The following is a 26,884-nucleotide window of genomic DNA, read 5'->3' as shown; positions in this document are numbered from 1 at the left end:
CCTCCTGACAATCTGATGTGGTGACCAAATCATGATGAACCCCTGAGATGAGCTGCGGTATTTTCTCTCCTGCTTTGTGTTCTGCAGTTAGCTCTGTTATTTCACCACATACTTAATTCACCTGGTTTTTGGCCAATATCCTACCATTTTCTTGATCCCTTTCCCTAGCAAGTCATGCTGAAAGAGTCCACTTCTCACTGATTCTTTTTTAAAGACCACCTTTCACTTTGAGAACCAGCCACTCTCCCTTGTATCGATTGCGTTATCAATCTTGTACCACTGGCAAGAACTCTGCTATAATTCTAAAAAGCCACAGCACCCAATTTACAAACTTTCAGAAGACAAATGCACTTCCAGGCCTAGGAGGCCCAGAGCACAGTCCATGTGGAATCCTGGAAGGTGGTAAGGGTTCTCTGAGTCATGCCACCACAATGCCACCTCCCACAACACCGCCTGCAGGTGCCAAAGAACTTCTTAATCAAGGAGAAGTAATTTTCTCTTCTCATTGTACCCAGCACAATTCCTGTGCAGTGGGAGGGTGGTACTGACTCTCGTCACCCCCACACCTTCTAATAGAGGAGGCTTAGAATTGAAAGAACTTAATTGGAGCTCCTGACAAAAAGAGTAGTCATTAAAAGGCTGGTGTCTGATGCCATCAGCCCACAGGCAGAACAGGAAAGACTTGGTCTCCTGGTTCAAGTGGAGGGGCACACACCTTGGAGTGCCTTTCCAGGCACAGCCCACTTCTGCATCCCTTCTCTGCTGTGTGAAGGTCATTGTCAAATACCAGACTTCCTGCTGCTGGACAACAGGGACATAGCTCTAGTACCTTCAGGGCGTAGCACATGCTGGTTGTTCAACAAATGGTTACTCAGCTGAACCCAACCTGCTCAGCACACACACCATTATTTCTGTAAGAAAACGTTTTCTAAGCTCCATACGACTGACTTACAAATAAACTTACCTGCCTGAACTATTTCTGGTGAGTAGGTACAGGACAAAAAGGGAATGAAAGAGAAAGAGAGAGCAACTAATGAATTCGGAAATTAAATCGTCAGTTGAGAAGTACCTGAATTAGGTACAAGTAAGATTGGTCACCAAATACCTGTCCTTAAGCAAATGATTTCTGGCATGAATTTTGGGGCTAAAAGAGGCAGAATTAGCCCTCATTCTCTATGTGTGGATATGTTCGCCATTCATGCTGCTCTTCTTTTAAAAGCTTGTCTCAAAGAGATTTCAGGATTTCTAATTTTAGGGCTAAAGGGCAGAAAAGTGATTCTGCTAAATGATCCCTTAGAGCCTCCTTCCTGCTCGGATCTTGAGGGCTATTAATTCAGTTTTCTTGGCTATTCCTCACAGAAACAGCGTCCCATTGGCTTGTTCAGTTTATACCAGTAAATACAAGTGAATCTCCATGGAAACCATGCAGCCTCAGCAGAGCACCCTGAAAGCTCCTGGAGATATCTGTGGTCAGATGCGGTCTTTCTCAGCTCCAGGCTTTACTTACACTCTTTAGAGAAACAGTAGGTTTAAAATTTTAAATAATTGAATTTACTGCTGTGAGACTCACTACCAATCCACGGTGGAAAATTCCACTTGATGGGAAACGTCTTCTATAAACCAAGCTATATTACAGTGATTTAGAGCAAGGGTTCCTGGTAAAGGGAAGGACTCCAGAGATTTCTAAAAGAAAAGAAAAACATGTTAGAAACTTTTCATCTTGTTTCTTTAAAACAATCAAGTTGCCCATTTTCCTTACTGAAAGAGAGAGAAGAAAAAGGCTCAACCAAGTGTAACTGGAAACCAGACTGGCTGTCTTGTAGGGGTGGAGGTGGGGCCATGGTCCTCAACCCTCGTGCTCTTCTAAAGTAGAAAAAGAATTTTCCCTATTCCTGTGCTCTCAGGGTGCGCTAAGGAGCATTTTCTGCTGAGACAGATGAGATTACAGAGATCTCACCCTGTTACCAAACTCATGTTCAAGGCGTTTTGTTCTCCTCTATGGATGCTCGAGTACCACCCCTCCCTCTCAATGATACCACTTCCAGTGGGTGAAGGGCAGGGATACAATCAGGAGGGGGTACCCTGGGGTGGCAGAAGCAGCCCTCGATGCCAGAAAATAAAACCCACTGGTCCAGAACAATGGGACCTAGGTTTCTCCCCCTGTTCGATCATCTAATGGGTTGGGTCCCATTTGAGGCCCTGGCTTTACAGGGTGAGGCAAGTAGACCTGACCCCTGCACTCCTGGCACACTGTTCAGAGCACTGATTATAGACACAAACCACCGAAGTAACACAGCCTCAGCTGCCTTCCCAAGGACAACAATTGGGCCAAGACGGACAAGACAGTGGCAAGATGGGGGAGGTGATATTGATTCTCAAGTTTCACTCACTCTAAATAAAACTCTGAAAATACTAAACTTACTCAAAATAAAAATCTGAAGATATTCAGGAAAAGAATACATTACCTCCAACAGTCAAATGATGGAGACAGCACAAATAGAAAGAATGGGCAAGACACGGAGGGGAGAAGAAATCGCTGCGGCCAGCAGTGCTGGAAGAATACATCGTGTTCTAAGAGGAAAGGAATAGGTATAAAGATGAAACAGTAGCAGTGGTAAAAGGCCTCCATTTTGCTCACGTGTAAAATGGGAACATGAATAGAGCACAACTGTCAGGATTGTTATCAGGCTTAAAGCAGATACTAAGCACGTAAGTTACAGATATAATTAGTAGTAATTATGTAAGGAAGAAAAGTTGGTAAAGCCATCAGAGCAAAAACAGAACAGGTTTTATTAGTTCCTAGAAATAAGAATGCACAAATCCTTGATATCATTTGGTATTTTCCCTTGATTTCAGCTTAACATAATGGAAATGATTCATCCATGAATCATTTATGATGATTCATTTTGACGAAAACCTTCAGAAGTCAGGATTGAGCTGGGCGCACGTGTGATGGAAGGGCACGTCCTGAGAACTTGAGTCTTGGAGTTGTAAGGAGCCTTAACGCCGCCCTGTACTGACCTCTCATCCAGTGGGTCCTTTGTTTAGTTAGTTATTGATCCTTTTGCTCACATAATCAGCAACACGTGTATACAGCCCCCACTCTATCCAGGCACCATTCTAGATCCTGTAACCCAGGAACTGCCTGGTCACCATTGCTGACAGGTAGTGCTATAGAAACAGAGACATTTTGTCGTAATATTAGAGATTCCTGTGATGGCTGAGGAACCTGGCTCACCAAGGCACCCACTGGCTCTGCCGTTACGGGGGGAAGGGAGACTGTGTTCCTTCCGCGTTCTCCCTGGCCCTCTGTCTTCCTCCCCACCCTGCTTCCTACCCTCTCCCACCTCCATAAAGACTACCCTCTCCATCACCCTGCGCTCCCTCCCATCCTTTAAGTAGCTATCAGGATGCAATGCCCAGCTCTAACCAACTCTTGTTTTCATTGGCACCAGTTAGAATTCTTTGGAAAGGGCGGTTAGAAAAAATTGTTCCAGAAGACTGCTTATAAAAATGGGCATGTCCTCATTTTTTCTGTAATTCTTTGGAGGTGGAAAACTCCTGCCATCTCCCCGACCTGCTGAGACAGAGCTGAAAGAAACACTAAGATTTGGCGGCAGCTTTCCCTGTCTTTGAAAGAGCCTCTGTCTTTGAAAATGGGTTTGAAACATCCAACCTGCCACGTATCCTATGACGTCAGCAAGAAGAGGCTGGCAGAGGGGCGCCCTGCCGGCTCACGGCTTAGTCTAAGATTCATGTGTTTCTCTTGATGATTGGCCTCCCTGCCCTGAGGAGGCCGAGGAGAAACGCAGTTGACTTGAACTTCACGCATGTCTCAGCAGGGAAGGAAAGGCCCGAAGGAAAGGACCAATGTCAGTCATGGTCACAGGCAGTGAAGACTCCTTCTGCATCACGGCTTCTCCCAAGTGCCTCATGAAAGCAGATCATGGAACCCGGGGGGTCACAGGCACTGGCTTCAAATTCTCCTCTGCCACACAGGCAACGCGATGGGGTCTGAAGAGAAAGGAGCCTAGCAGGGAAGTCGGTGGCCTGATGGGAGAGCACTGAAATTCTATGAGAGTGCTTTAAAAACAACAAGACCGTACACACAGAGAGTGGCACTATCATGTCTGTCACCTCGGGCCCCACACTGACTCAGGGCAGAATTAGAGGGCTGGGCTCCATGCCAGTGCATCTCAGAGAACTCATCATGTTCTGTACCTCAGTTTCCTGATTGCAAGCGTACCTGTACTTTGTCTTGGGAGTTAGACCTTCGTGGGAAAGAACTTGAGCTCAACTGAAGAGCCGTGTGTGGGACCCCCCATTTTAAGGAATGCCCCTAGAGATCTGTGTCCAGGTCTAGGTACCCGGATCCTAGACAGTCTTACTGTCCCTGAGGAGTGTCCACAGCTGGTGAGAAAGAAGACAGCTCCACCCAGCATGGCTTGTTCAGAAATGGTGCATGGAATTCGTAAGATCAAGGAAAATAAAATTCAGACAGACATTTCCGAGGAGAACCGGGCCTCAGTAAGAACTGCGTTACAACAGGAGGTGAAATTAAATAGCCAGATCTGCTTCCAGTCAGTAGGAGGATTTTCAGCAGCAGGCACATTCAAAGAGAAAAAAACTGGATTAAGAAGGGGCTTTACTGTGAGCATGTGAATAAACAGGTCTTGCTTCACCTAGACGTAGAGCACAGCAATCTGGGTAATTGGCATGTGAAAATACAGCTGAACTGAAGAACCATTCCTTGCCTGTGGTTTGTCTTCAACCCAAAGGTAAGAGGAGTAGAAGTTTCCTGGGACAGCTCCGCTCTTTCGCTCTTTCTTATCCCTCCATAAGAGTTACTAAAAATGCACCGCAAAACAGCAGCTCACTCTCATTTTCCTAGTAGCCTCTTAAATTTTACCACAGGCATGAAAAATCCCCATTAAAGCACCATCCTGGTTTAAAATTACCATCTGATCTGAATTGGATGACTATTCAAACGCGACCAAAGCCAAAATGTAGCTGGTGGGTGGAGGACGAGGCTAAGGAATGGGAAGGGAGTGGAACATGGGAGGGCGGCTGGTGGTGTAAATGTGGGAGAGACCTGGAATCCAGTGGGACGAGGAAGGAGAATGTTTTGAGTGAGGTATTTCAGATCACTGTGGCAACAGACAAGCCTGATGCGTCCCTGATAGGTTGTCCCAAGAGTCAGGCTGTACCCTGACCGGTTCTTACCGCAGTGGGATGGCTACTTTGCACTTAAGCCTGTCCTTCCTCCTGAAATCTGACAAGGAGCTACACCTCAAAATTAAGAAGATAGGTAAAGTCATTCCAATGTCTTGTTTTTCAATCATTAAAAAAAAGAGAGTAAGTTCCAGAATACTGCTTCCCCCCCCTCCACCCAACAAAATAGTACCAGAAACGGCAACTCCCTCCCAGTATCGAGGATTTTGACAGGAAGCATTAAGAAATTCCAGAAGGATGAAAAGTGCTTTGCAAAGTGTGAGGAGAGTCAGTGGGACAGGACATGTGCTGTGCCCCCCGCCCCCAGGCAGGGCTGGGTTTCCTTTGCCCACGTTCTGAAACTGAGCTTTGGTCCCAGTCCATCTTCACTGTGTCACAGGTAGTAAAATGAGAGGGCCCCACACATCTCCCCACTTAGGGGGCCCTGTCCCCTCTAACAAAGGGGGTCTGGCTGCAGCACCCAGTGTGATGAAATGCTCAAGGCTCGTTGTCACCAAGTAGCTGCTGAGAGAGAAGAAGAGAGAAAATTCTTCTCTGAGTGCTCTGCCCACTCTTTTGTGCCCTGAATGCCCACGTGTCAGTTATATAAAATCCTGTTTCAACACGAAGGTCCCAGTGAGAAAACAAGAACAATGATGTCATGCTTAGAGCCAGGTACTAAAATGGGATATTGAAGTGAACAACAAATGAAAACCAAGCTCTCTGGGGGGACACAACCACACAGAAGAGTGAGGACTGAAGGGTTGGGAACAGACGGACGAGGAGGAAAGATGAAAAGAAGCGCTGTGACTTAGGTTGCTGAAGAGGACAGAAATGAATGATGTCAACCAATTTCATCTAACTGTTTTTCGTCTCTTCTGAGTGAAAATGGGAAAAAATGACAGTCAATATCCTTGACACGTGGATATTTATATACTTGAAGGATACTAAGTCACAAAGCTACAGAAATACCTAATAGTAGAAGCAGAAAAAACCATGTTGGTCAGTTAGTCCAGCCTGTTGATCTGACATATGAGAAACTGAGAACCCAAATGTTGACGTGAAGGGCTCGGGCCTCCCTCAGACCTAACTAATGACAGAGATATGCTACGGGACACTGGTATTCAAGCCCCACCGCTGTGGCTGCCACCAACTACAGGCTGGGTGGCTTTCACATCAAGGTCCTCCTCCCAACACAACACTGGCTGGAACCACTGGTTTCTAAAACCTCATCGTGACCTCAGGTCCCACATCAAGCTCTAAAAATGCAATGATCCCATGAATTAAGAGCATTCCTCCAACTGTGCGAAAAACATATGCCAGGAATGTTGACCAATTCTTTTCCATTTCCATCTCGTAGAAGAGAGCACAACGAAACTTACGAAAACTATTTTAGGTAAGTGAAGCCAGAGCTAGACCAAAGCCTTCCGCTGTGGCTGTGCAGGCAACACTCCAACTAAGTTATGGACGAAACCAGAAGGGCTCTTTCCCACAGCTTAAGGAGCATAACAATCAGCCTCCATCTACAGAACCATTACAAAATTCTGCTTTCGAACACGATGGACCAGGTGGAAATCTCCTTCCTGTTTCTGAGTAGCATCAAACAATGAAAAAGCGTGGTCGCTGGTGTGCGATCCACATGAAATCTGGCACAGGGGTTGGTCATCACTCAATGAGGCTCAATGACAAAAGAGAGTCTCATTTAACTTGGACACTTCACAGAGCACGGGAAGCCTCTCCCACCCAGGCTTCTTGTCCTTCCTCAAGCGCAGTTTGGCACTCCTACTCCTTACGAGCAAGAGAGCACGTGTTTGCCGTCCTCTGGCAAGACACTTGGTCACTTACTCTACAGACAAAGGTTTGAGGTTCTTTTAAAATCATTTCATTTTCTCTGTGAAGCCAGGGGAACTAGAACCACAGCATCTGAGAAATTGCACCAGTGTGCAAACAGCAAGAGCAAGAAATAAAACAACAGGCTTTTCTCTGCCGACTAGGAGTGGATTTGTCTTTAGTCTCTTCTCGAGTACCCGACTGAAATGGTTGCTTCTGTGATTCCTGTTTCCATCCAGTGAATCAGGAGAGCCCGTCTGGAAGTTTTCACTGGAGCTGCAGAGCAGGTCACATAAGTAATGTGCCTCACTTTCTTAGCTCTGGCTCTCTCTCTTGTTGGTGACACCACAGGGGGGTTCTACCTGACTTACTTAAATGGACCCAAATGCAGGTCAAGGCCATAATGACAGTCACCCTGTGATCCTGGTGAGCTGATTCCTACCAAGTGGCCCCATAATTTCCCCTAAATTGCCTCCAAGTACTTATTCACCCATGCCCCCTCTCCAAGCAAAGTGAGTCTGTTCATTTCCCCAGAACGTTCCGGAAGCACTTCATGCCTCTGGGCCTTTGATTTCCTGCTTGCCTGAGTGTGTCACTCTCATCAGCTTCCCCTGACTCCCACCCTTCCTTCAAATCTGCCTCCTCCACAGTTTTCCCTTGGTCGTTCTCCCCTTGCTGATCTATCTCACCTGTACTCGTGCTGTTGCTTCTGAAACGTGTCGGTGACTTCATATGGGAACATGCCACCTCATGGGGACCTGTGTCGCCAGCCAGCCACACTCCACTGCAGGAGCCTCTGCATGGCCTGTGGCCATGCAACACACATGGATGGCTCCACGCCCGCACGTGCTGCTCTCAGTGACGTCACACTCTGCAAGGCCTTGGCTCCTTTTAAAGGGCCTGTACGAGCTGGGCAGCGGTTAAGGGTCAAGAGTGAAGTTCAAAGTGCTGGGTTTCTTTGTCTTCTTCTACAGCACCATGTGCGTTGGGATACTTGAGATACACAACCCTTTTTGCATTATTTCTTCATTATTAGACAGATGATTTAAAATGAAGCAATAATCTTAATGTTGGCAAAATTAAGTATTCAGCTGAATGGTCGTTTAGGTAATAACAACAAAGCAACAGCATTCACACATTGAAACCAACATTTGAACCCAGAAGGAGTCTGACATAAGGTAAAAGCAGACAGTGACCCTCTGCTCCTGGCTTGGGCTGTGTGACGGCGTCACCCTAGAATCAAAGCAGGAGACCAGCACGCGCTCCCTTCTCCCTCACAGACGCCGAATGGGGCTGGGCTCTGCCCTGTTCAAGTGGAAAGCTGCCCCGCAGGAAGGAGGCTGTGGCCTCTTTGTCCAAGGTCCCAAATAGTGTCTCCACCTTGCAGCTACTGCACGGGAAACATGGGGTTGGCTGTGACCACCCCAGGGCTGATAGCATGTGGGGTCCTCTTACAAAGACCTGTTTCACCTTCTTCCAGCATGACTGACAGCCAGCCTCCCACAGACGTAATTAACGCTCACTTAAGTGATGATATGAGGCCCCCTAAAGCAGTGGTCAGCACGCACCCAGTCCTCCTCTTACCTGACTCAGTCGTGACAACAACTGACAGGTGGTCCTTTCTCCTCCTGGAAGCACTTTCCAGACACCACATCCCCTGCTACTCTTCCTATTTTACGTGCTGCTGCCTCCTCGTCCCCCTGGGTCCCAGGACTCAGCCCAGGGGCTTTCCTCTCCTCCATCGACACCCACTCCACTGGCAATCTCACCCCGGCTCCTGGCTTTAAGATGCGTCCACAGGCCACCAGCTCCCGAATACAGTGCGTCCTCACCGGTCACAGATTCCGTACTGTTTCATTTGCCTACTTGCTAGCATTTATTTGTAGCACCTCCATCGTACTCCTGATGCCTTCGACGTCATGTGTGGACGTGAGCAGAGTGGCCAAAGCTTCGCGTCGCCCGGAGGTGCACGTCCCAGCGGAGGTCAAACGCGGCACCACCCTGCCCTCGTTTCCATTCCCACACTGTGAGTACCATTTTCACAGTCTCACTGGGGCCCCGTTTTCTCACGGGTGTGTGTTGTGCTGATTTCACTGTTTATAGCAGCCCCTGAGTGTGCGCGGAGGTGCTGTGTGGGGTCCTAGCGCAGGAGGCTGGGATGTGCCTTATGGACAAAATACGTGTTTGACCAGCCTCGTTCAGGTGTGGTGGCAGCGCTGTTGGCCATGAGGTCAATGTCAGTGAATCAACAATAACGTTAAATGAGATGTCATTGAAGAGAAACACACCTAAAACAAGGTTCTGTGTCATCAAGCTGCTGAGAACGCTGTGACCAGAGGCCCACAGGCACCTACCCCTGCATTTCCCCAGGAGTCACTAATTCAGTGTCCGTGGTGACTTCACAGGGCATAACGACCACGTGTACCGAGAACCACCAGCAACGCTCCAGACTGGCTCTCTCTCCAGAACCACAGACTCATCTTCCAGTCGCCTCCCTGACCTTGTGAAGTCTAACAAATCATAACTCCAACCCCTGGTGATGTTTCTGCAACTTGCTCCTCCCACAGGCACCTCGATTAAAGGCAGCTGCACACATCCAGGTGCTCAGGCCCAAAGAGCGTGCAGTTATCCTTGATTTGTCTTTCAATTTTTCAGAAAATCGTGATGACACTACCTTCCAATTATATCTGGAACCTGACAGCTGCTCACCACTTCGGCTCCACCAGCCTGTCCCAGCCGCTGCCATTTCTCCTTATTCCAGCCTCTCCACTAGAGGGATTCTGGTAAAAGTCGGATTATGACATGCGTTAGCTCAGAACCTTCCAATGGCTTTCTGCCGCCCTCAGTAAAAGCCACAGTCTTCACAATGGCTTGCGTCGGGTCTGCACATGCCCTGCCTGCTACTTCTCGGCTGAGTCTATCTGCTGTGACCCTGCTGTCTGGCAGCCCACTCACTCCCGCCGTGGGGCCGTCGCAGCATCCTGGGAAAGCTCTTCCTTCAAATAACAGCATGGCCGGTTCCTTCACTTCCGTCAGACCCTTACCCCTCGCCACCCCTTCTAAGTGAGGGCGGCCCTGATCACCATGTTTAAAACTGCAACGCCCACCACGCACATACACACACTTGCTATTCTCTGTGCTGCTTCAGTTTTCTCCAGAGCACTGATCAGCATCTAAGATATTAATTAACATACCTAGCTGTTTGCTTATCATCTGTGTCCCTCCCACTCAAATGTAAATACTATGAGGATGGGGACCTTTATCTGTTTTCTATCTACTGATGCAGCCCTACTGCCTAGAACAGGGTGTAGGCACTAAAGAACTAAGTCTTGAATGGGGGAGGAATGTAGCACTCACCATACCTTATTCAGTGTAGCTATTTGCCCTCTGCGTCTCACAGTAACACTGAGAACGTGATTAGGGCCAGAGGCTATCTTATTCATATTTGTATCCCTAACACCAAACCACTGTGCATGGCACAGAACAGGAATTCAATCCATAACAGGCTGAACAAATGTAAGGGGAGGAAAGAAAAAAATCGCTAACTTTCATGAACCTCGGGTTGTTATTCAAACTACAAGCATCTGTGCAAAGATGAATAGAAAAACCCACAGCAAGGTTCGGGGCCCGGATGCAATGTACTTAGAGCCATGATGAGAAAGGAGTCAGGCAAAGAACCAGGATGACAAAGGAGAGGATGGGTATTAAGAAAGAAATCAGGGGCTGACGGGTGGCTCCGTTGGTTAGAGCACGAGCTCTGGGCAACGGGGCTGCCGGTTCGATTCCCACATGGGCCAGCGAGCTGCGCCCTCCGCAACTAGAATGAAGTCAGTGAGCTGCCACTCAGCTGCCAGGTGGCCAGACGGCTCAGTTGGTTGGAGCACGGGCTCTCAACCACAAGGTTGCCAGTTTGACTCCTGGAAGGGATGGTTGGCTTTGCCCCCTGCAACTAACAACGGCGACTGGACCTGGAGCTGAGCTGCGCCCTCCACAACTAAGATTGAAAGGACAACAACTTGACTTGGATGGAGCTGATGAGTCCTGGGGAAAAAAAAACTACTGTTTCCCAATTAAGCAAAAAAGTCCTGGAAATACATACTGTTCCCCCACACTGTTCCCGAATAAAGTCCTGTTTAAAAAAAAAAAAAAGGCAATCAAAAGGGAGGTAACATGTAAGCTGGGCTTTGATGGCTGAATAGGAGTTTGCAACGTAGACTGTAGGGGAGGAAACACAGCCCACTACCCGAGGCATGTCTAGGTAGATGTGAGCTCCCCGAGAAGGCTCCTTCCTGCTTCTAAAGTCTTCCAAGAGTCTCAGTGCTCAAGACACATGAACAAACAGAATTGCTATATTCCCACAGTCCTTCTTTCCCTCTCCCCACTATGAGTTTCATAGGAAACTCAGTATCTGACAACAGGATTACCCGATGCTCCACTGGCCGCCACTTAGGGCAGTGAGAGCAAGGGCGACATCTAAACATTGTTCCCAGTTCCCAGACTCATTAGCATCTGACATCTAAACAAAACCAGACCACTTAGATGGCAGCCACTTAGAAACCCAGAGAAACTGCCATTTTGTGGGTTCTGCCAAGATGCAAAGAAGTAAAAATCAGTTTAGAAAGTGCTAGAGCTTTCCAACATTAGAGCCAAATATGAGAAGAGTGTGAGGCATATGTAAATATGGACATTCTTTGTCAGAACATTACATCGCAGCCTGAGAGCGGGTTTCCTTCTGAAGGGGGACACTGGGCGGCCACCGCGCCCTCCGACGCTTCTTAGCCCGGGGTGGCCTGGGCACTAGACTGCTGCAAAAGCAGAGCCACCCCGGCAAGGACATCAGACTCCACGACCTCATAGGTCTTCTCCTTTTCTAATGTCGGTGGCTGGAACAGGCTTTCTCTTGCCCGTTTTTGAAAAGAAATGAGAATAAGCTTGTCCCTTTGTTTTGATGTGTCGCTTGCCTAATGGTTGGGACTGAGCTGGAGAAACTGCACACGTACCCCCTTCACATGCTCACATTTCCGCCCCCCCGACCCCCACCCACCAGGCACACACGTGCATCTACACGTGTGTCACAGCCCTGATGCTAAGTGTGCCTGACGGGGTCCAGCCTGTTCCCACAACCATCACTTTACTCCCCCAGAACAGAGATTGCTCACATGCCATTATCTCCATCAAGGCTGCGCTGCCTCTGAAACATGATCAGAACAGTCTCTCCTTCTCTGTCTGGAGCATGCACACAACCCAGGGACACAATCCCCGCCGGCGCAGATCACACCCTCATCCCCTGCCACATTTACACCAGCTCCATCTCCTCCGTTTAAAACTCCTTTTCTCTCATGCCATTCTGTATTTCCCGCAGCCTGCTCTTCCCTCCTCTTCTTTGAGTTCCTTAAAAATGAAACAGCTGTGACATAACACCCATTATTATCCACGCACTTGAAAGACTATGAAGAGCTCCACAGGTCACTTGGAGTTTCCCACAATGCTCTGGGCCCCCAGGCCCATGTAGTGTGTGGCCCCCTTTCCTCAGCCAGCCGGGGAAGGCAGCCGAATTATACCCAAAGACAAACAAGGATGATGTTGGTATAACACGCCCCGCTCTCTTCCAGAGGCAGGCTTCCTGTTCCCACTAAGAAAAGCCATGGTTTGCATGATGAGAATTCAGCCTTGGTGTCCATTTCCTAAAACTTTTCCAACCTCAGTTTTAACCCTGTTCCGGACATTCCGAGCCTCTACCCTCCCCCCAGGCTTTTTCCCACTTAGGGCTTTTGTACAAGCGATGCCTCTTCCCTCTAACGTCCTCCCTGTCCCCTTAACCCGGGCCCCATCCCTCTGCGCCCCTTGTTACTCTATCACACGCCCCTATTTTCTTTCATTTGTAGCACTTACTATGATCTCAAACAACACTTTCATTGATTTGTTTCTTTGTTTATTGTCTGTCACTCGCAACTAAAATGTAAGCTCCACGAGGGAAGGGGCCCTGTCTGTATCATTCACTGCTGCCACCCCAGTGCCTGAAACAGCACTGGGCACATAGTAGGCACTTTAATACACAGTTGATGAATGAATGAATGTATTTGTGTAAGTGAAAGTCTCAAAAACTTCACAAACAGTTCCGGCAGCCCTTCTCCAGGTCCCAGAAGACAGAAGACGAATCTCAGTATCTACACATTGGGATCTGTCAGTAGCCTTCTCTGCCTTCCTTCTGGTTAGTACAAAAAAATATGGGCTTCTGACTTTAGGGAAAACTCTCGTTCTTGGCTTCTCCAGTACATATCAGGATTGGCTAATTCAGGAGAGTGGCTTTGTCAAGGTTTGAACCAGAGTCTTCCTGCCAACATTTTCTTTCTGGCTGCTTCTATCTCAACGTTCTAAATGTCCTATCTCTGTCTGCACCTTACAGTCACCTCAGCGCCTCACTGTAAACCACCTGAAAAAATATACAAGCAATGTTTCTGGTGTTAGAACCCAGGAATTCACCCAAATCAACTCCCCGCCTTCAGTCAGGCCAACACTAAAATCAAACAGGATTCCTACCCAACTCTTAGAAGCTTTCAAGGGAAACAATTTCCCTTCTAACTCGCCCCAGTGTCTCTCAGTCTTTTTATTCTTCCCTCAAGGGAAATGAAGGCAGTTGTGAACATGTGCCAGGTCAAAGGCTTAAGGAGCCCGATGAAGCTGACACACAGGGACACACACACACCGTCCTTACCGACATAGCCAGGGGTCCCACAGGCTGTGGACATCACATCCCCTTTACCCTCCATTTTGGACAATCCAAAATCACTGATCATTATTTTGGATTCCTCATCTTGACTGTAGTACAACAGGTTTTCGGGCTAGGAAGGAAAAAACAAAAAAGATTTACAAACTATGTTGACAGCTGGTTAATTGTGGCAAACTCACCAAACCACAAAAATCTACCTACTACTCAAGAATATACTTGACCTTTACACAAAGCAAACACATTAAGAAAAGCAGTGTTTAATAAAGCTTCGTAGAGGGCCCTGCACAGCAGAGGGCACCTACTATTTAGTTCCTTTCCCATTATCAGTATTTTGTCTACTTAAAAAAAAAAAATAACCATATTTGGAGGCAGAGTGTCAACTATAATATTAACAGAGCCACTTTAAAATGGAGCCGGAGTTGCCATGTCAGAGGAACCACCTTTTTTGTGTTCTTGCGTGTTTTATACCTCAAACCTTGGAACGTTACAAACAGGGCAAAATAACCTTTGGACTAGGCTTAGGGCCACATCGTTTCCTAATAATAACAATAACAACTGTTTACAAAAATAACAAGAAAGCGGTTATATAATGACTGGACTGATGATTACTGGATGAAAAATTAAAAACATTATTTAGAATTAACATCATTGTGTTACCTGCACTGATAGAAATGCCTCCCTTCTATGGACGTAATTGTTCCCTTTCCCTTTCTCATAAATACCCACTGTCTCTGTCTCCTCATCGGAACATTATTGGGGCTTCTGCCTGACTGAATGATACCCCAATAGTTAGCTATTCTTGTTGGTCTGAAACGGTTGTTGCCTCTCACTTTGAAAGGTCTTTTCATTTTTAGGTGAGCACTAGAAAGATGGTACCTCTCCGACTTGTTGATTCATTTCTTGGGTTAAGGGGAAGGGGAGTCCCAGAAATAACATTACTTTTGCAGGTGCTGTTTCCTTCCTTTCTTCAGACCCTTGTTAGCAGCTTTCTCTACTCCAAGGGCCTCTCCCTCTGCCCTCAGTCACACCGCCTGTAGTTCCTGCCCACACTTTCCCCTCTCCTGAGCCCACTGACACCTGCTCGCTTTGCTTCCTGGGAAGCACCCAATGTCATCAGGGAATGAATGGGAGTTGGAAGATCCACTATCTTCTAGCCACGTATCCTTAAGGACCCGCGTTTCCGTTTGCCTTGCTGTAAAACATGAATTGCAATAGCTCCTTTTCTGCCTCCCTGGACAGACCGGGGCAGGGCTCAGGCAGCAGTAAGGCCCCTGGCCTAGCCCAGGTCTGGCCACTGGTCACTCTCCGGGACAGGTCTGCACAGCAGCGCCCCTGCACCCAGGGGCTGAGGGGCAGACAGTGAAGCTCCATTGTTACAGTGTTTTATGTAAAACTGGGGACTCTCACTGTTCCGCGCAGAGAATGGGGCAGGGCTTCTGCAGCCCGCGGGAGGAGTCGCAGCCTCAGAGCTGCCCCTGCGCCATCAGGTCGAGAGCCTGAACACAGACACACGCACATTTTTTCTTAAATCTGTTTTTGAAGAGTTGCTTAATTAATGACGCTGTCCTGAGGGAGATAACGTCACAGACTGACAGCTCTGCCATCGACCAGTGACATTCCCCCACCAAGACAATTCTGAAGAGCCACCGAGTGACTTTTCACAGAGTGAAAAGTAAGCCAGCCTCTTGTTTACACCAAACCTTACAGGAAATGCAACAGGAAGAAGAATCCGAATTGGGGAGCTCATTTGCCTGCACCATTTCCTGTCTGGCTCTCGTCCCGACCCGAGCGAAGCAATCTTCTGTCTTGTCAGTGCCTTGTGGTGAATCTTTGGTCCCTAAGCATGGCATTTTAGGAACTATTCCTATGTAGAGTCACTAGACGTGTTTAGAAAAGAGGTTCTGGGTCTAGCTGTGGAGCAGAATCAGCTGTGAGGGAACTAACTGTCTGGAGATGTTATTCTCCAGTAGACTTGGGCCTGGGGGCAGGCCTCTGGGTGTTAGAACTCCGAGGGCATTCTGAGGTGCAGCCACCACTGCAGAGAAACAGTGAGAAGTGACCCGGACGCCCTCAGAGGAGCACTCTCCTCGGCTCAACCGTGACCTCGGCTTTCTGTGCCCTCCTGCCCTTGCCGTGCCTGCAGGGCCCAGTCTTTGCAAGAATCCTGCTAAGTCAGTTTAGAGAGAATTATTCTGGTTCTCTGGTCAGGCTCTTCACTCCCCACCTTTGATGTTGTTAAAAAATATTCAGATACTTGTTCCAGACGGTGATGAAGACTTCATTCAGGGGGAGTACTAAAACGGGGTTTGCAGTCGGGGAGAGACCTGACTCAACTCTGAACACGGCAAGGACAGAGGAAGGTTACAGCCACAGCACAGTGCGGGGTCAGTCGGTGGAAAATGACTAAGGGGGTATCAAGGCTAAGGGAGATTCTGGATATACTGACTTGACAGGAGTTTTGCGGAAGGCAGGTCAGGGTGATTAGACACGGAGGGTGGGGGACAAGGAATCTGATAAACTAAGTCAGCAGGGCTCTCGCTAAGATGGGACTAAGTGGGCAGTCAGGGGACTCAGGACAAGCCCAAGGTCAGTCAGAAAGAAGGTTGAGGGGGCCCAAGTCAAGTTCGGTCAGGCTCCTCTGTCTGTCAATGTCTCGGTCCGTGGCCGGCCTTTAGCGAGAGGCCCCCACCCTTCCCCCTCCTCTTACTAACTTTCCATCCATGATGCCTCACTCTTCTCCGTGGCTATAAATCCCCAGTGTCCTTGCTGAAGGACACTGAGTTGAACTCGATCGTCCTCCCTATTGCAATGCCCTCTTGCAGCAGTCTGGAATAACAAAGGTCAGAATCATTCTTTTCTTTAACAGAACCCAAAGGGGAGGGGGTGCGGGACCCCACTATCCGTCACAGATAACACGAAAAGGAATGGCATTTAACAGTCACTATGACATTAATTCTGTGGACGAAGCACAAGGTCAAAAGAAAATCAATGTATGCTTGAGGATGTTTCCAATGAGCTTTAAGAGGATCAAGTGGGCCAATCAATTGAAATACGAATAATGCTTAGAAAGTGTGTGTGTGGGGGGAAGCGGGGGGATGATCTAACCAAAAGTGCATGTGGCTCTTGTTTTCTCTGAATGTTTAGGGGCTGCCCTTTGATGAACAGTAAGGATCCACGGTGGATGCAGAGAGGGGCCTTTTTGTTTAAGCTTCTGATGTTCAGTCTTGCTTGTCCCAGTATTTCCACATCTGCAAAGCCAGTGATCTCATGATCCGGAACCAGGCTTCGTCCAGGCAAGAGATTGCCAAAGGGCCCCTGATCCCTTCCTACACTCCTCCTACAGGAGACTCACCCGGTCAATAAAGCGCTCTTTTGAAGAACAATTACCCCTAAAGAGGGTTCGGTGGACTGGTCATTCACAGGTTAGATCAATACTTTTAATTGGCTCAAGACTAGTAAAGAAGGCAGGGCTTTTTGTTGGAGGGGGCAGGGAAGAAAGTGGAGAGAGGGCAGGCTCAGGGATGTCTGGATGGAGGCCCCAGGTGGCAGTAGGAGGCCTGTGGGAGTGGGGGAGGGGATCTTGCAATTCTGCCTGGGGTCCTAGGAGGCCCAGGACTCACCTGGAAAATCGGCTTTCTGTATTTTATGTCACTTTTACAAGACAATGGGTGGCCAATTCCTGAGTTGAAATGTCAATCCCTACCTTTTAATAGTCCCATAACAAGCCTGTAAAAGATGTCAATCAACATTTCCCATAAAGTCATGTTATCATAATCACCCCAATCCAGTGATTCTCAACTGGGGGCAGTTGCGCCCCCCAGAGGACAGTCGGCAATGCCTACAGGCGTTTTTGGTTGGCACAACGCTAGGAGAGGTACTGGCATCTGGTGGGTGGAGGCCAGGGGTGCTGCTAAACTTCCAACAATGCACAGGACAGTCGCACACAAAGACTGACCCAGCCCCAAGGGGCACTAATGCAGGGCGGAGAAGCCGTACTCTGATCTCAGGCAGTAGTGGACATTTCCTGTCTCAATCCCTTGTTTTGAAAAAAGGACCACTGATTGGCTCTAGTAGCTTCCTGGGGAAATAAGACACAAGAATACCTTCCTGGAGGAAGAAGGAAGTATATTTCCATGTGGGGGTGGGACAGTATCCCAGATTGTGCCCTCATTTTAAATTAACACAACTATGTTCTCCATTACTCAGGCCTAGCTCATACAGTTTGTTTTCATTTTCTTTGATGTTTATGAAAATTTAATATCAACTTCCTCCACATAGATCAAACTCTTTTGTGCCTCTGAAAAGAGATCACAGAAAGGTCCTAAAACGGCAATGTTCTTTCCACAACTACAAGCCTGGTGGGTGATTTTAAAGCTCCACAGGCTGGGATCTGCAAGTATTTCTCCCAAAGCGTTACATGAGTATAGAAAACAGTATCTCCCGTCCAGCCAATCTGCCCTCCTACGGGGGAAACAAACATTGCGCCTCTAGGAAATGGTTTATCTGCTTAGAAATGATTTCTAATAAGGATAACCAGCCCATCACATCACATCTCTGTGTTTGGCACACTAACTTGTTCTGAGAGAGCTGCCTGCTGTGCGCTGGAAGCACAGAACTGGCATCAGGGAGGGCACAAGAGAGCAGAGAAGGCACCGCTGCCTGTGCCAGGCAGGTTGGCTTAGCCTCACCCCACCCTCGAAAGGACCTCCAGGCCTGAAAACTAGCTAAGTGTGCTCACAGCCCTTTTCACCTGTCAAGAAGCCAGCAAAGGGCAAAGGCTAAGGACTTGATCAACATTCCCAAATCCCCTCATCCAGCAGTTCTCCAGGAGTGGTTTCTAGGCCAATACCGGCATCATTTGCAAACCCCTGAGAAATGCAAGTTCCCGGGCCCCCTGCAGACCCACAGAATCAGAACATCTCGGGTGGGGACAACCATCTGTTTGTACAAGTCCTCCAGACAATTCTGATGCAGGCTAACATTTGGCAGCCACTGCCCTCGTCAATGGAAACTGATAACATGGAGAGAACGAGAGAAACCTTTACAGTGAACCCTTATTAAAAGAAAGCTACACCATCTCATACCTTGGGAAGACACTGAAATTGCATTTTCACTAATGTTTAGGGTTTATTCTTTAAACGGATTTAGACTCCCCGTAGTCGGCAATAGCGTGGCTTCAGTCCAACACAATCCCTGCGTTTATGACACGAGTGGCGGGTACGTGAGCTGGGGTGGGATTTCTACCTTGACTGATGCAGTGAGCTCTGGGGCTGGATCCGTGACTGCGGTAGAATGAAGCCACATTACAGCCTTGGGTCAGCAATGCTCATTGCGTTATTCCTCAAACTGATATGTCTGATACCTAAATAGACCCAGAGGGAAATGTATTGCCAAGGGGCCCACATACAGCCCAGATCCTTCAGTGCTACTGGGTGAAGGGTCAGGATGCCAAAACCTCACGAGGAAAGGAAAGAAAGAAACCTCCAGGACATTGGAGAAGGCTGTAATTGCAGCTCATTTTTCCTGATAATCTTCCATTTCCCTTCTCTCTTATCTCATGCCCTCTACCCACTTGCTCGCTTTCATAAAATGTGGTGTGCTGAAACGGCTAGAATTGGGAGACGACTGAAGAATTGCACTGGGAGAAGGGTTTTGGGGGCCTGTACATCTTGAACAAAATAACCTTTTAGATAGGCTTGAATCAATACATAACGTACCTCTTGGTGGCCCTTTGGCAGCTAAGGTTATAAAACAACCAGAGAAGAGCCCGGCCCACTGATCTGCATCTGCTTTCAAGCTACTTCTGGGTCCCAAAGACCCTGACAACTAACAGGACACGAATGCCCACTTATTCCACCCATATCTACATCGAGGCAACCCCACCCCTCCTCTGGAGCCAGTCCTCTTGGAGAGGTGCATTGTGGGTTGGAGAGTAACTGGAGGATGTTGCTAAGCGACGGCCTCACCTTGAGGTCCCTGTGGACGATGCCCATTCTATGGAGATAGTAGACAGCATCCAAGACCTGGCGGATCAGAGTGCTGGCATCTTTCTCTGTGTAAAATCCTTTCTCCACGATCCGATCAAACAGCTCTCCACCAGATACACTGTTGGAAAAACAAACAGAAAAATTAGAAGTCTGAGAGGATCTATTGAATCATTCAGAGAAAACCATCAATCAGAGCTTTCAATATGATAAAGGATCCAAATTTTATTTCAAAAACGAAACCATTTTCAAAGTCAGATTTTGCCCCACCTATTCCCAAGAAACTGACACCTGGGAGGTGTTTCTACGTCACTGTGGTACAAATTTCCAGACTAAAATAAAGGGAATAAAAATAAGCCAGGACCCATGGACTATCCAGGCTTGACAAGCCTCTCCTGGCCTCTGCCTCTACGTTGCTGTGACAATGTAAAGTCATATAACCTTCCAGAAACATCATCAGATATAGAGAGATGCTGCTGGACATGATTTCTCCTTTGTACAACAGAGTATCTTTAAAGAACCCAGGGTTTGGGGAGCTGTGGGCAAAGCACCGAGCAGCCAACAGGATGTCTGGGGTTTTGACTGAGTTCTGCTTCTTCTATGCTGAGTGCATAAGCATCCCTGGAGTCTTTGAACTTCCATCTTTTATCTATAAAATGAGGGAGTTAATCTAGTCAACCATGTCAAACAGAGGGTAGGGGGACGCCCTCAGAGGCAGCAGAACCTGAAAGCCACATAATTACAAAAAAAACGAAAGAAAAATGACACTCTACCACATTGCATTGCTTTGGTTTTTGGTGACAATATTTAATTTTAATTTTCTCTGACTTTCAAAATGCATTAAATTTTTATTTATTTATTTATTGCAAAGAGGCTTAGGCAAAAAAAAATCTTTTTTGGCAAAGGTCAAAAAGCCCTGGTGAACAACCTCTACAGACCCTTTCATTTTGATATTCAATGCTGTTCTGAGTCTAACAGTGACAGTACTGTACAATTCTGAACGGAAACAACTAACACCTCAGCCTCCCAATTCTTAGAACATACACTTCTTTAGGAAAACAGTGCTTCTGTCAAATAATTAAGCCATCTTGGAAATTAGCTTCAAGGGATATGTTAAAACTATTTTTTTCTATAAAAAAGAAACAAATTTTCCAAAAACAAAATGAAAAAGAGATTTATTTGAAATATTAAAAGCATAAAACAGTTTCATAAACAACTTTTACAGCTTTAACAGAGTAAAAGGCACGCCCTGGCAGAAAACACACACACACACACACACACACACACACACAGAGCTACGACTTATTTTCTGCAAGTCATGGCAATTAATGTGCAATAACTGAACCTCTGATACTTCTTTTTTTAAAAACCAATAAAGAAAACACAACTGCAGCTATAAAAGGCCTCTGTGTTACCTATAGTTATTCCAAGTGATACAGTGCTTGGATAATGTCTTGTTTCCAAAGCAAACTGAGCAATCTAGATAAGCGAGGAAAGACGCTCAGGAGAAATAAAAACCAATTGAAAGAGGAAAAAGAAACAGAAACCATTTTAACGACCAAGTCATCTAAATGATCCCTGTAGGTAAACCCAAATCCCCAAACATCCCCTCTCAGCAACTGACACCAAGATCTCGCCATGCTTCATTTTTCTAGAGCCTTCTTCCAATGAATTTCAATGTCTGAAACTTTGCAGAGCTTGAGGATTTAGGACAGACGTACAGCTGCCAGGGGCAGGGTGACATGGGAGCCTTTACTTGACTTGGTCATTTATTCCACCTTATTCTACCACTCCTTCAACATTTCCTGGGGGCCGGTTCCGGGCCAGCTACTGCGCACTGCACGGCTGGTGTCAGTCTGGCAGCACTAGTTAGAAGGAGGAAATGCTGTTTTGATGGTGCCCCTCATCATCCTCCGCCATCAACCTATCTTCCAACATGGCCACGCATCACTAGCAGTGTTCCAGTGCCTTCTTACCACGGGTTGGCCTGCTACTCACGTCCTCTGCGCGGTGAGCTGCTGGAGGACCTCAGGCAGGGATGCTCACCCCTCCCCACCCCCACCCCACCTCCCACCCTTAGTACCCCGCACGACCCAAACTTTGCCAGACCCTCTCCTTCCCTCAAAACTGCTTTTTCCTGCTTCCCATTCTCTCAAAGTCCTCTTTTCGGCTCTGTGATCCATAAGGTGTTAGTTGATTCTGTTGAATCGAAGAACCAGAGCTGAAGTGTATAACACTGCTGTAGTACATATTGTCAGAGTCCAAATTCTTGGCACATTTAATATCTCTCTTCTTAAATTTCAAATTTAAGGGCTTTATTTTCCTGAACAGTGCTCAGAATGAATTTGGTTTCCTTAGAAACCAAGGCACAGGGGAAATGTTTAAAAACTTGCCAATAAAAAATCGTAACACTACTAATAAAAATATCTCAGATTTGCAAATCGCTTCACGTTTTTCAAAAATCTTCTTAAGTGTATATTTCAAAGGCCTGGATATTTATATGCACCCACCCCACCCCACCCCCACATTCCTATGTGGAAGCCCTAATTCTTAATGTGATGATATTTGGGGGTGGGGCCTTTGGGAGGTGACTAGATTTAGATGAGGCCATAGGGTGGGGCCCCCAGGATGGGGTCAGTGCCCTCATATGCAGAGGAAGACGGACCAACCAGGCTCTCTCTATGATGTGCCAGGAAGAGAGCCCTTAACAGGAATCAAATCTGCTGGCACCGTGATCTTGGCCTTCCCAGACTCCAGAAATGTGACAAATACATTTCCATTGTTTAAGGCACCCCATCTCTGGTATTTTGTTATAGCAGCCTAAGCTAAGATACCTACTCATTTTTAAAACCACTTGTGAATAACCAAAATCGCAGAACCACTAATGAGGAAATAAGTTTTGAATTGTGGCAATGGGTGTGTCTCACTTTCAGGCCTGCAGACCATGGTTAGGTTGGGTGGTTGGCTGCGGATCTGACAGGTTGCCCTCTTGAGTTAATATCCTCCTATGGCAAACTTCCTATGTGCACAGTTTCCCAATTAAATAATGCAAAGCATCAGGATGCAGTCAGAAGCATCAGAGGTCCAGTGACTGGGGAAAAGAAGCAGAACCATAATAGGAGATCAAGAAATCAAATGACTTGGGAGAGAGACTACTGGGAGAGAGACTTAGCTGTGGGGGTGCAGATATGGAAAGATACACTGGCTACTAAAGATTAAAGGAGAAGACTGAGAGATGCTTCAAAAATTCTCTGTTCTTTTCAATTCAAACTTTAACATTGGTTTAGAACAATCTGTCTTTGCCTGGAAGCTGGGTTTGCTCAGTCCCTGATCACCCTTGCCCATTACAGAGTACTGATATCATAGAGTATGAGAAGTTTAAATATGCAAATGTGAAATAGTTTGATGTAATAATCTCAGTAAACTTTCAGCTTACTTGAAAAATTTTAAGTAATGCAAATCCTTTCAAATTCAAGAATAATTGTCAAGAAGCATAATTTCAAAGTTGCTGGATCAAGTAAGCTGTAAGCTCCGATTCCATTATGGTATTCTGTAATGCAATATAACTTGTCGGTATATCATGCATACTGTCAGTACTGGGCAACCCCCACTGTTCTCTGCATGCACTTGAACTTCCCCATCTAATTTTGATAGATATTATCCTCTTATTTTAAAAATTTAATGCCAATTTTTATAACTTAAAATGCTTTATGCCTTAAAACAATATCCTCCACACTAAAAGACACTACTTGTGCTCATAAAGAAAACTGGGCTCCAAAAATCCATCACTCTAGAAGTTGGAGATGATAAAATAAAGTGAAGAAGGCTGGAGGAAACCAGAATATGTCACCCCAAAATATGCCTCTTTGACATAAAAATTATTTTGAGCTGAAAGCAATTAAGAAGCAGTAAAAGTAGAAAAAGCTCCCCCTTTTCTGGCTAAAGGCAAGAAATAAATTGTCTGTTGCAATGGAGACAGACTTTTACCAGCCCAGAGAATTCTGTAAACAAACCTCATCCTAGTTCCTCCTTCACCAATTACCACCCCTAGCCCAAATCTCTTTGTCTTGTCAGTTCTCCACAAATTTATTATTTGTCTAAAAGGTAAACAAGCTTCCTGCTCTGGTCGCTTCTTTAAGTCTTCATTCTCTTGTGAAGACTCTCCTGTACACGGAAAAATTCAGTATAGTACATACGCTTTTCTCCTGTGCGCCTGTCTTTGTCAGTTTAATTTTCAGACTCAGCCAGGTATCCTAAGAGGGTTGTGCAAAATGTTTTCCTCCCTTTCAAGGCCAAATGGCATAGGGCTGTGCTATTAATTTCAGACACAGTAGTCTGAGAAATATTAGCGATGATGCTGGGATAATAAAAAAGCAGTGGAGCAACAAATATGCCTTGAAATTCATAAGGGCTGTCACAGAAGTAGGCAGCAAAAGAAGAAAAGAACTGGGTGACACAGCTACAAGACCAATGTGGTCTCAATGTACCCCAGGGCTAGGCTGGTTATAAATGTGCATTTGTTAAGAACCATCTCGCCTATTTACATTTAGTCCTAAGGGGAAAGTACTCTTGAAAAATGCAGGTTGTGATGAAAAGAGGCTACAAGCAAAGCATTTTTCAACTGTGAAAGCTCTAGGCCCAGAGGACAGACAGAAGTATTTTTTTACCCAGCCCGGAGAAAGAAAGCATCTATCTTCTCAGTCTTTCCCTGAATCAAGTCCCAACTTGGCAGCCCCTGGGGTCTCCCTCCTCTCACACAGGGCAACCGCCCATCTCCCAGGCCACCACTCTTAATCCTCACTGCTTCATTTGGCGGTGGCACCCGTACACTCAGCTCCTGGCGGGGGGGGGGGGGGGGGGGGGGGGGGGGGGGGGGTGGGGGCGGGGCTCTCATCCACTCCAGGAAGCTTAAGGCTTTACTTCATGCAACCTCTGCCCTCAATATTTTCCTCCTTCAATAAATCCTACTCAAATAAAAATATCATTATTCTTAGAATTCAGTTTCTCAATATCTTCCAGGCTCAATCTGTTCAGAAATTTCCAAAACACAAACACATGCCTCTCCATTTCATGGACCAGATCAATTTAACCCCTTGTGTTCCTTTACGCTTTGATTTAGGTTATTTTGCCTTCTTAATGTCTGGGGTGTTAGGGACTGAATTGTGCCCCCTCTCGATTTTATATGTTGAAATCCTAACACCCCCCCCAGTACACCTCAGAATGTGACTGTATTTGGAGACAGAGCCTTTAGAGTGGTGCTTAAGGTTAAACAAGGTCATATGGCTCCAATATGACGGGTGTCCTCATGAGGGAGAGAGGGCGGCAGAGGGGAGACATACCAGGGATGCACGCACATGGAGGGAAGCCCACGTGAGGACTCGGAGAGAAAGCAGCCATTTACAAGCCAGGAGAGAGGGCTCAGAAGGAACCAACCCTGCTGACACCTTGAGGTTGGACTTCCAGCCTCCAGAACGGTGAGAAAATAAACGTCTGCTGTTTAAGCCCTCCAGTGTGCGGTATTTTGTTATGGCCACCCTAGCAAACAAACACGCTGGGCAACATAAAGGACCTTTCATATTCATGCAGCATATATTTGAATGTACATTGTCTTCATATATATTTTTTGAGGTTTATTGGAGGAAAACCCTTTTGGGGGGACTTTATATGCATTATATGCTTTTTTCAATTTACCAAATCATCAAATAATCCTGGATCAAGCCAGACAATATGTTGTCTCTGTTTCCAAGGGACTCACAGCTGGGGGTGGTGGTGGGGTTCTAAGATACACAGGTACGTTGAACACCATGCAGGTGGTTCCGATTAGGAGTGGGGTGATGAAGGTGTTTTGGAAGATCACATAGGACACCTGGAAGGGGCCCAGGGGACAGGGCAGGAGAAAGGGAGTCTGAGTTGTCTTAAAGGAGGAGTGGAGCAAAGCGATGGTAAGTAACAGTTGATCATCTGAATGATCACGAAAGGAGTTTTTGGTGAATTGACTCTTCAGAGAAATGCAGTCCATGAAAGAAGTGTTGGGTGAGCACCTTCTTTCCATCAGCCCACCCTGGCAGGCAGTGTTAGTCTGTATCTGGGGGCAACAAAAGAAGCTCAAGTTGACAATCAAGACCACCAGTGACTAAGACTTGCCAAACTGTGACCCCAGCTGGAGGACCACAGGGCACTGAAGAAGGGAGAAATCAGTGGCTAAAAGAGGCTTCCTGAAAGAGGCGTCTTAACTTCCTCTGTGCTTCCAGAGTCTAGCAGAATACTCATCAGATTGCAGAAAAACGTCAGGTGGGTCCTGAAGGAAGACAAAAGGTGAGAGACAGGAGGAAGGACATGACAAGCATGGAAAAGAGGGTGAGGCAGGAATGAATATGGTAGGCAAAGAAACCCGACTTATCTGGAAAATGCAACTGGTGCGGATGAAGGCAGAGCCTGAAGGATTCTGAAAACCGAGCAGTGGAGCCTGGCTGGGCTGTTCATTCTAAGCTGCTTGGGATCAAAGGTAGCCCGTTTCTGAAAGACGCTACTGAGCGTGCTGCCATTGGTGGGTGTGGGTGTGGGATGATGGGCATCTTGGAACGGGGTCATTTCCAGGGGCTGTGCTGTCTGCCAGCAAAGGGCTGCAGTTGCCACCCCACTGCTTTCATATTCTCAGTCGTGCAGACTTCCTGTTGCCCTTAGGTGTGCTCAGAGAGCAAATCCATTCCACCAAAACCAGGTTGGCCAGCTCTGTGGTGTGCACTGATTTTCATCCATCCAAGCACCAGACTTCATTGCTTTGGGTGGGGCCTCAGTGATTCCTTGGAATCATTTGTTTCTCCTCCTGCTTTCCAACTATGCCTCGTCAGTCCCCAACCAGCTGTCCGAAGGCTGGCCAGGAAAGGTGTGCTCATAGCCAAAATGATGGATAAGAAAGAACTAAAGGTGCTTTAATTTTGTTTTGGAAACTTGATTGCTGAGACGCTGATACTGAAATTTTACTCATGAGAAAAGGGCTAAAGGATGTATTAAGAAACAACTAACATGATCAAGATTCCAAGAGAAAACAGCTAATCTCTTTTAATTCAAAGCACCTCTTCAGAGCCCCACCCCCAAAAAAGATAATTACAAATCATTTTTAGTTTTT

General features: G+C 46.8%; 1 protein-coding gene across 2 annotated transcripts in view; it reads right to left on the bottom strand.

Annotated features, from left to right (window-relative positions):
• Nucleotides 1-26,884, bottom strand: part of CAMK1D (calcium/calmodulin dependent protein kinase ID) — a 375,375-nt gene that overhangs the window by 42,968 nt on the left and 305,523 nt on the right. For both annotated transcript variants that reach the window (XM_033100675.1, XM_033100674.1), the window contains exons 4-5: nucleotides 19,738-19,876; nucleotides 13,757-13,883 (exon numbers count right to left, since the gene is read on the bottom strand). In XM_033100675.1, the coding sequence (XP_032956566.1) occupies nucleotides 13,757-13,883; nucleotides 19,738-19,876 (266 nt within the window). The remainder of the gene's footprint in view (nucleotides 1-13,756; nucleotides 13,884-19,737; nucleotides 19,877-26,884) is intronic.

The sequence above is a fragment of the Rhinolophus ferrumequinum genome (assembly GCF_004115265.2).
Source record: "Rhinolophus ferrumequinum isolate MPI-CBG mRhiFer1 chromosome 5 unlocalized genomic scaffold, mRhiFer1_v1.p scaffold_110_arrow_ctg1, whole genome shotgun sequence".
In the NCBI taxonomy this organism is placed as follows: domain Eukaryota; kingdom Metazoa; phylum Chordata; class Mammalia; order Chiroptera; family Rhinolophidae; genus Rhinolophus; species Rhinolophus ferrumequinum.
The sequence above is the reverse complement of the archived record's forward strand: the minus strand, read 5'-3'. Positions and strand labels throughout refer to the sequence as shown.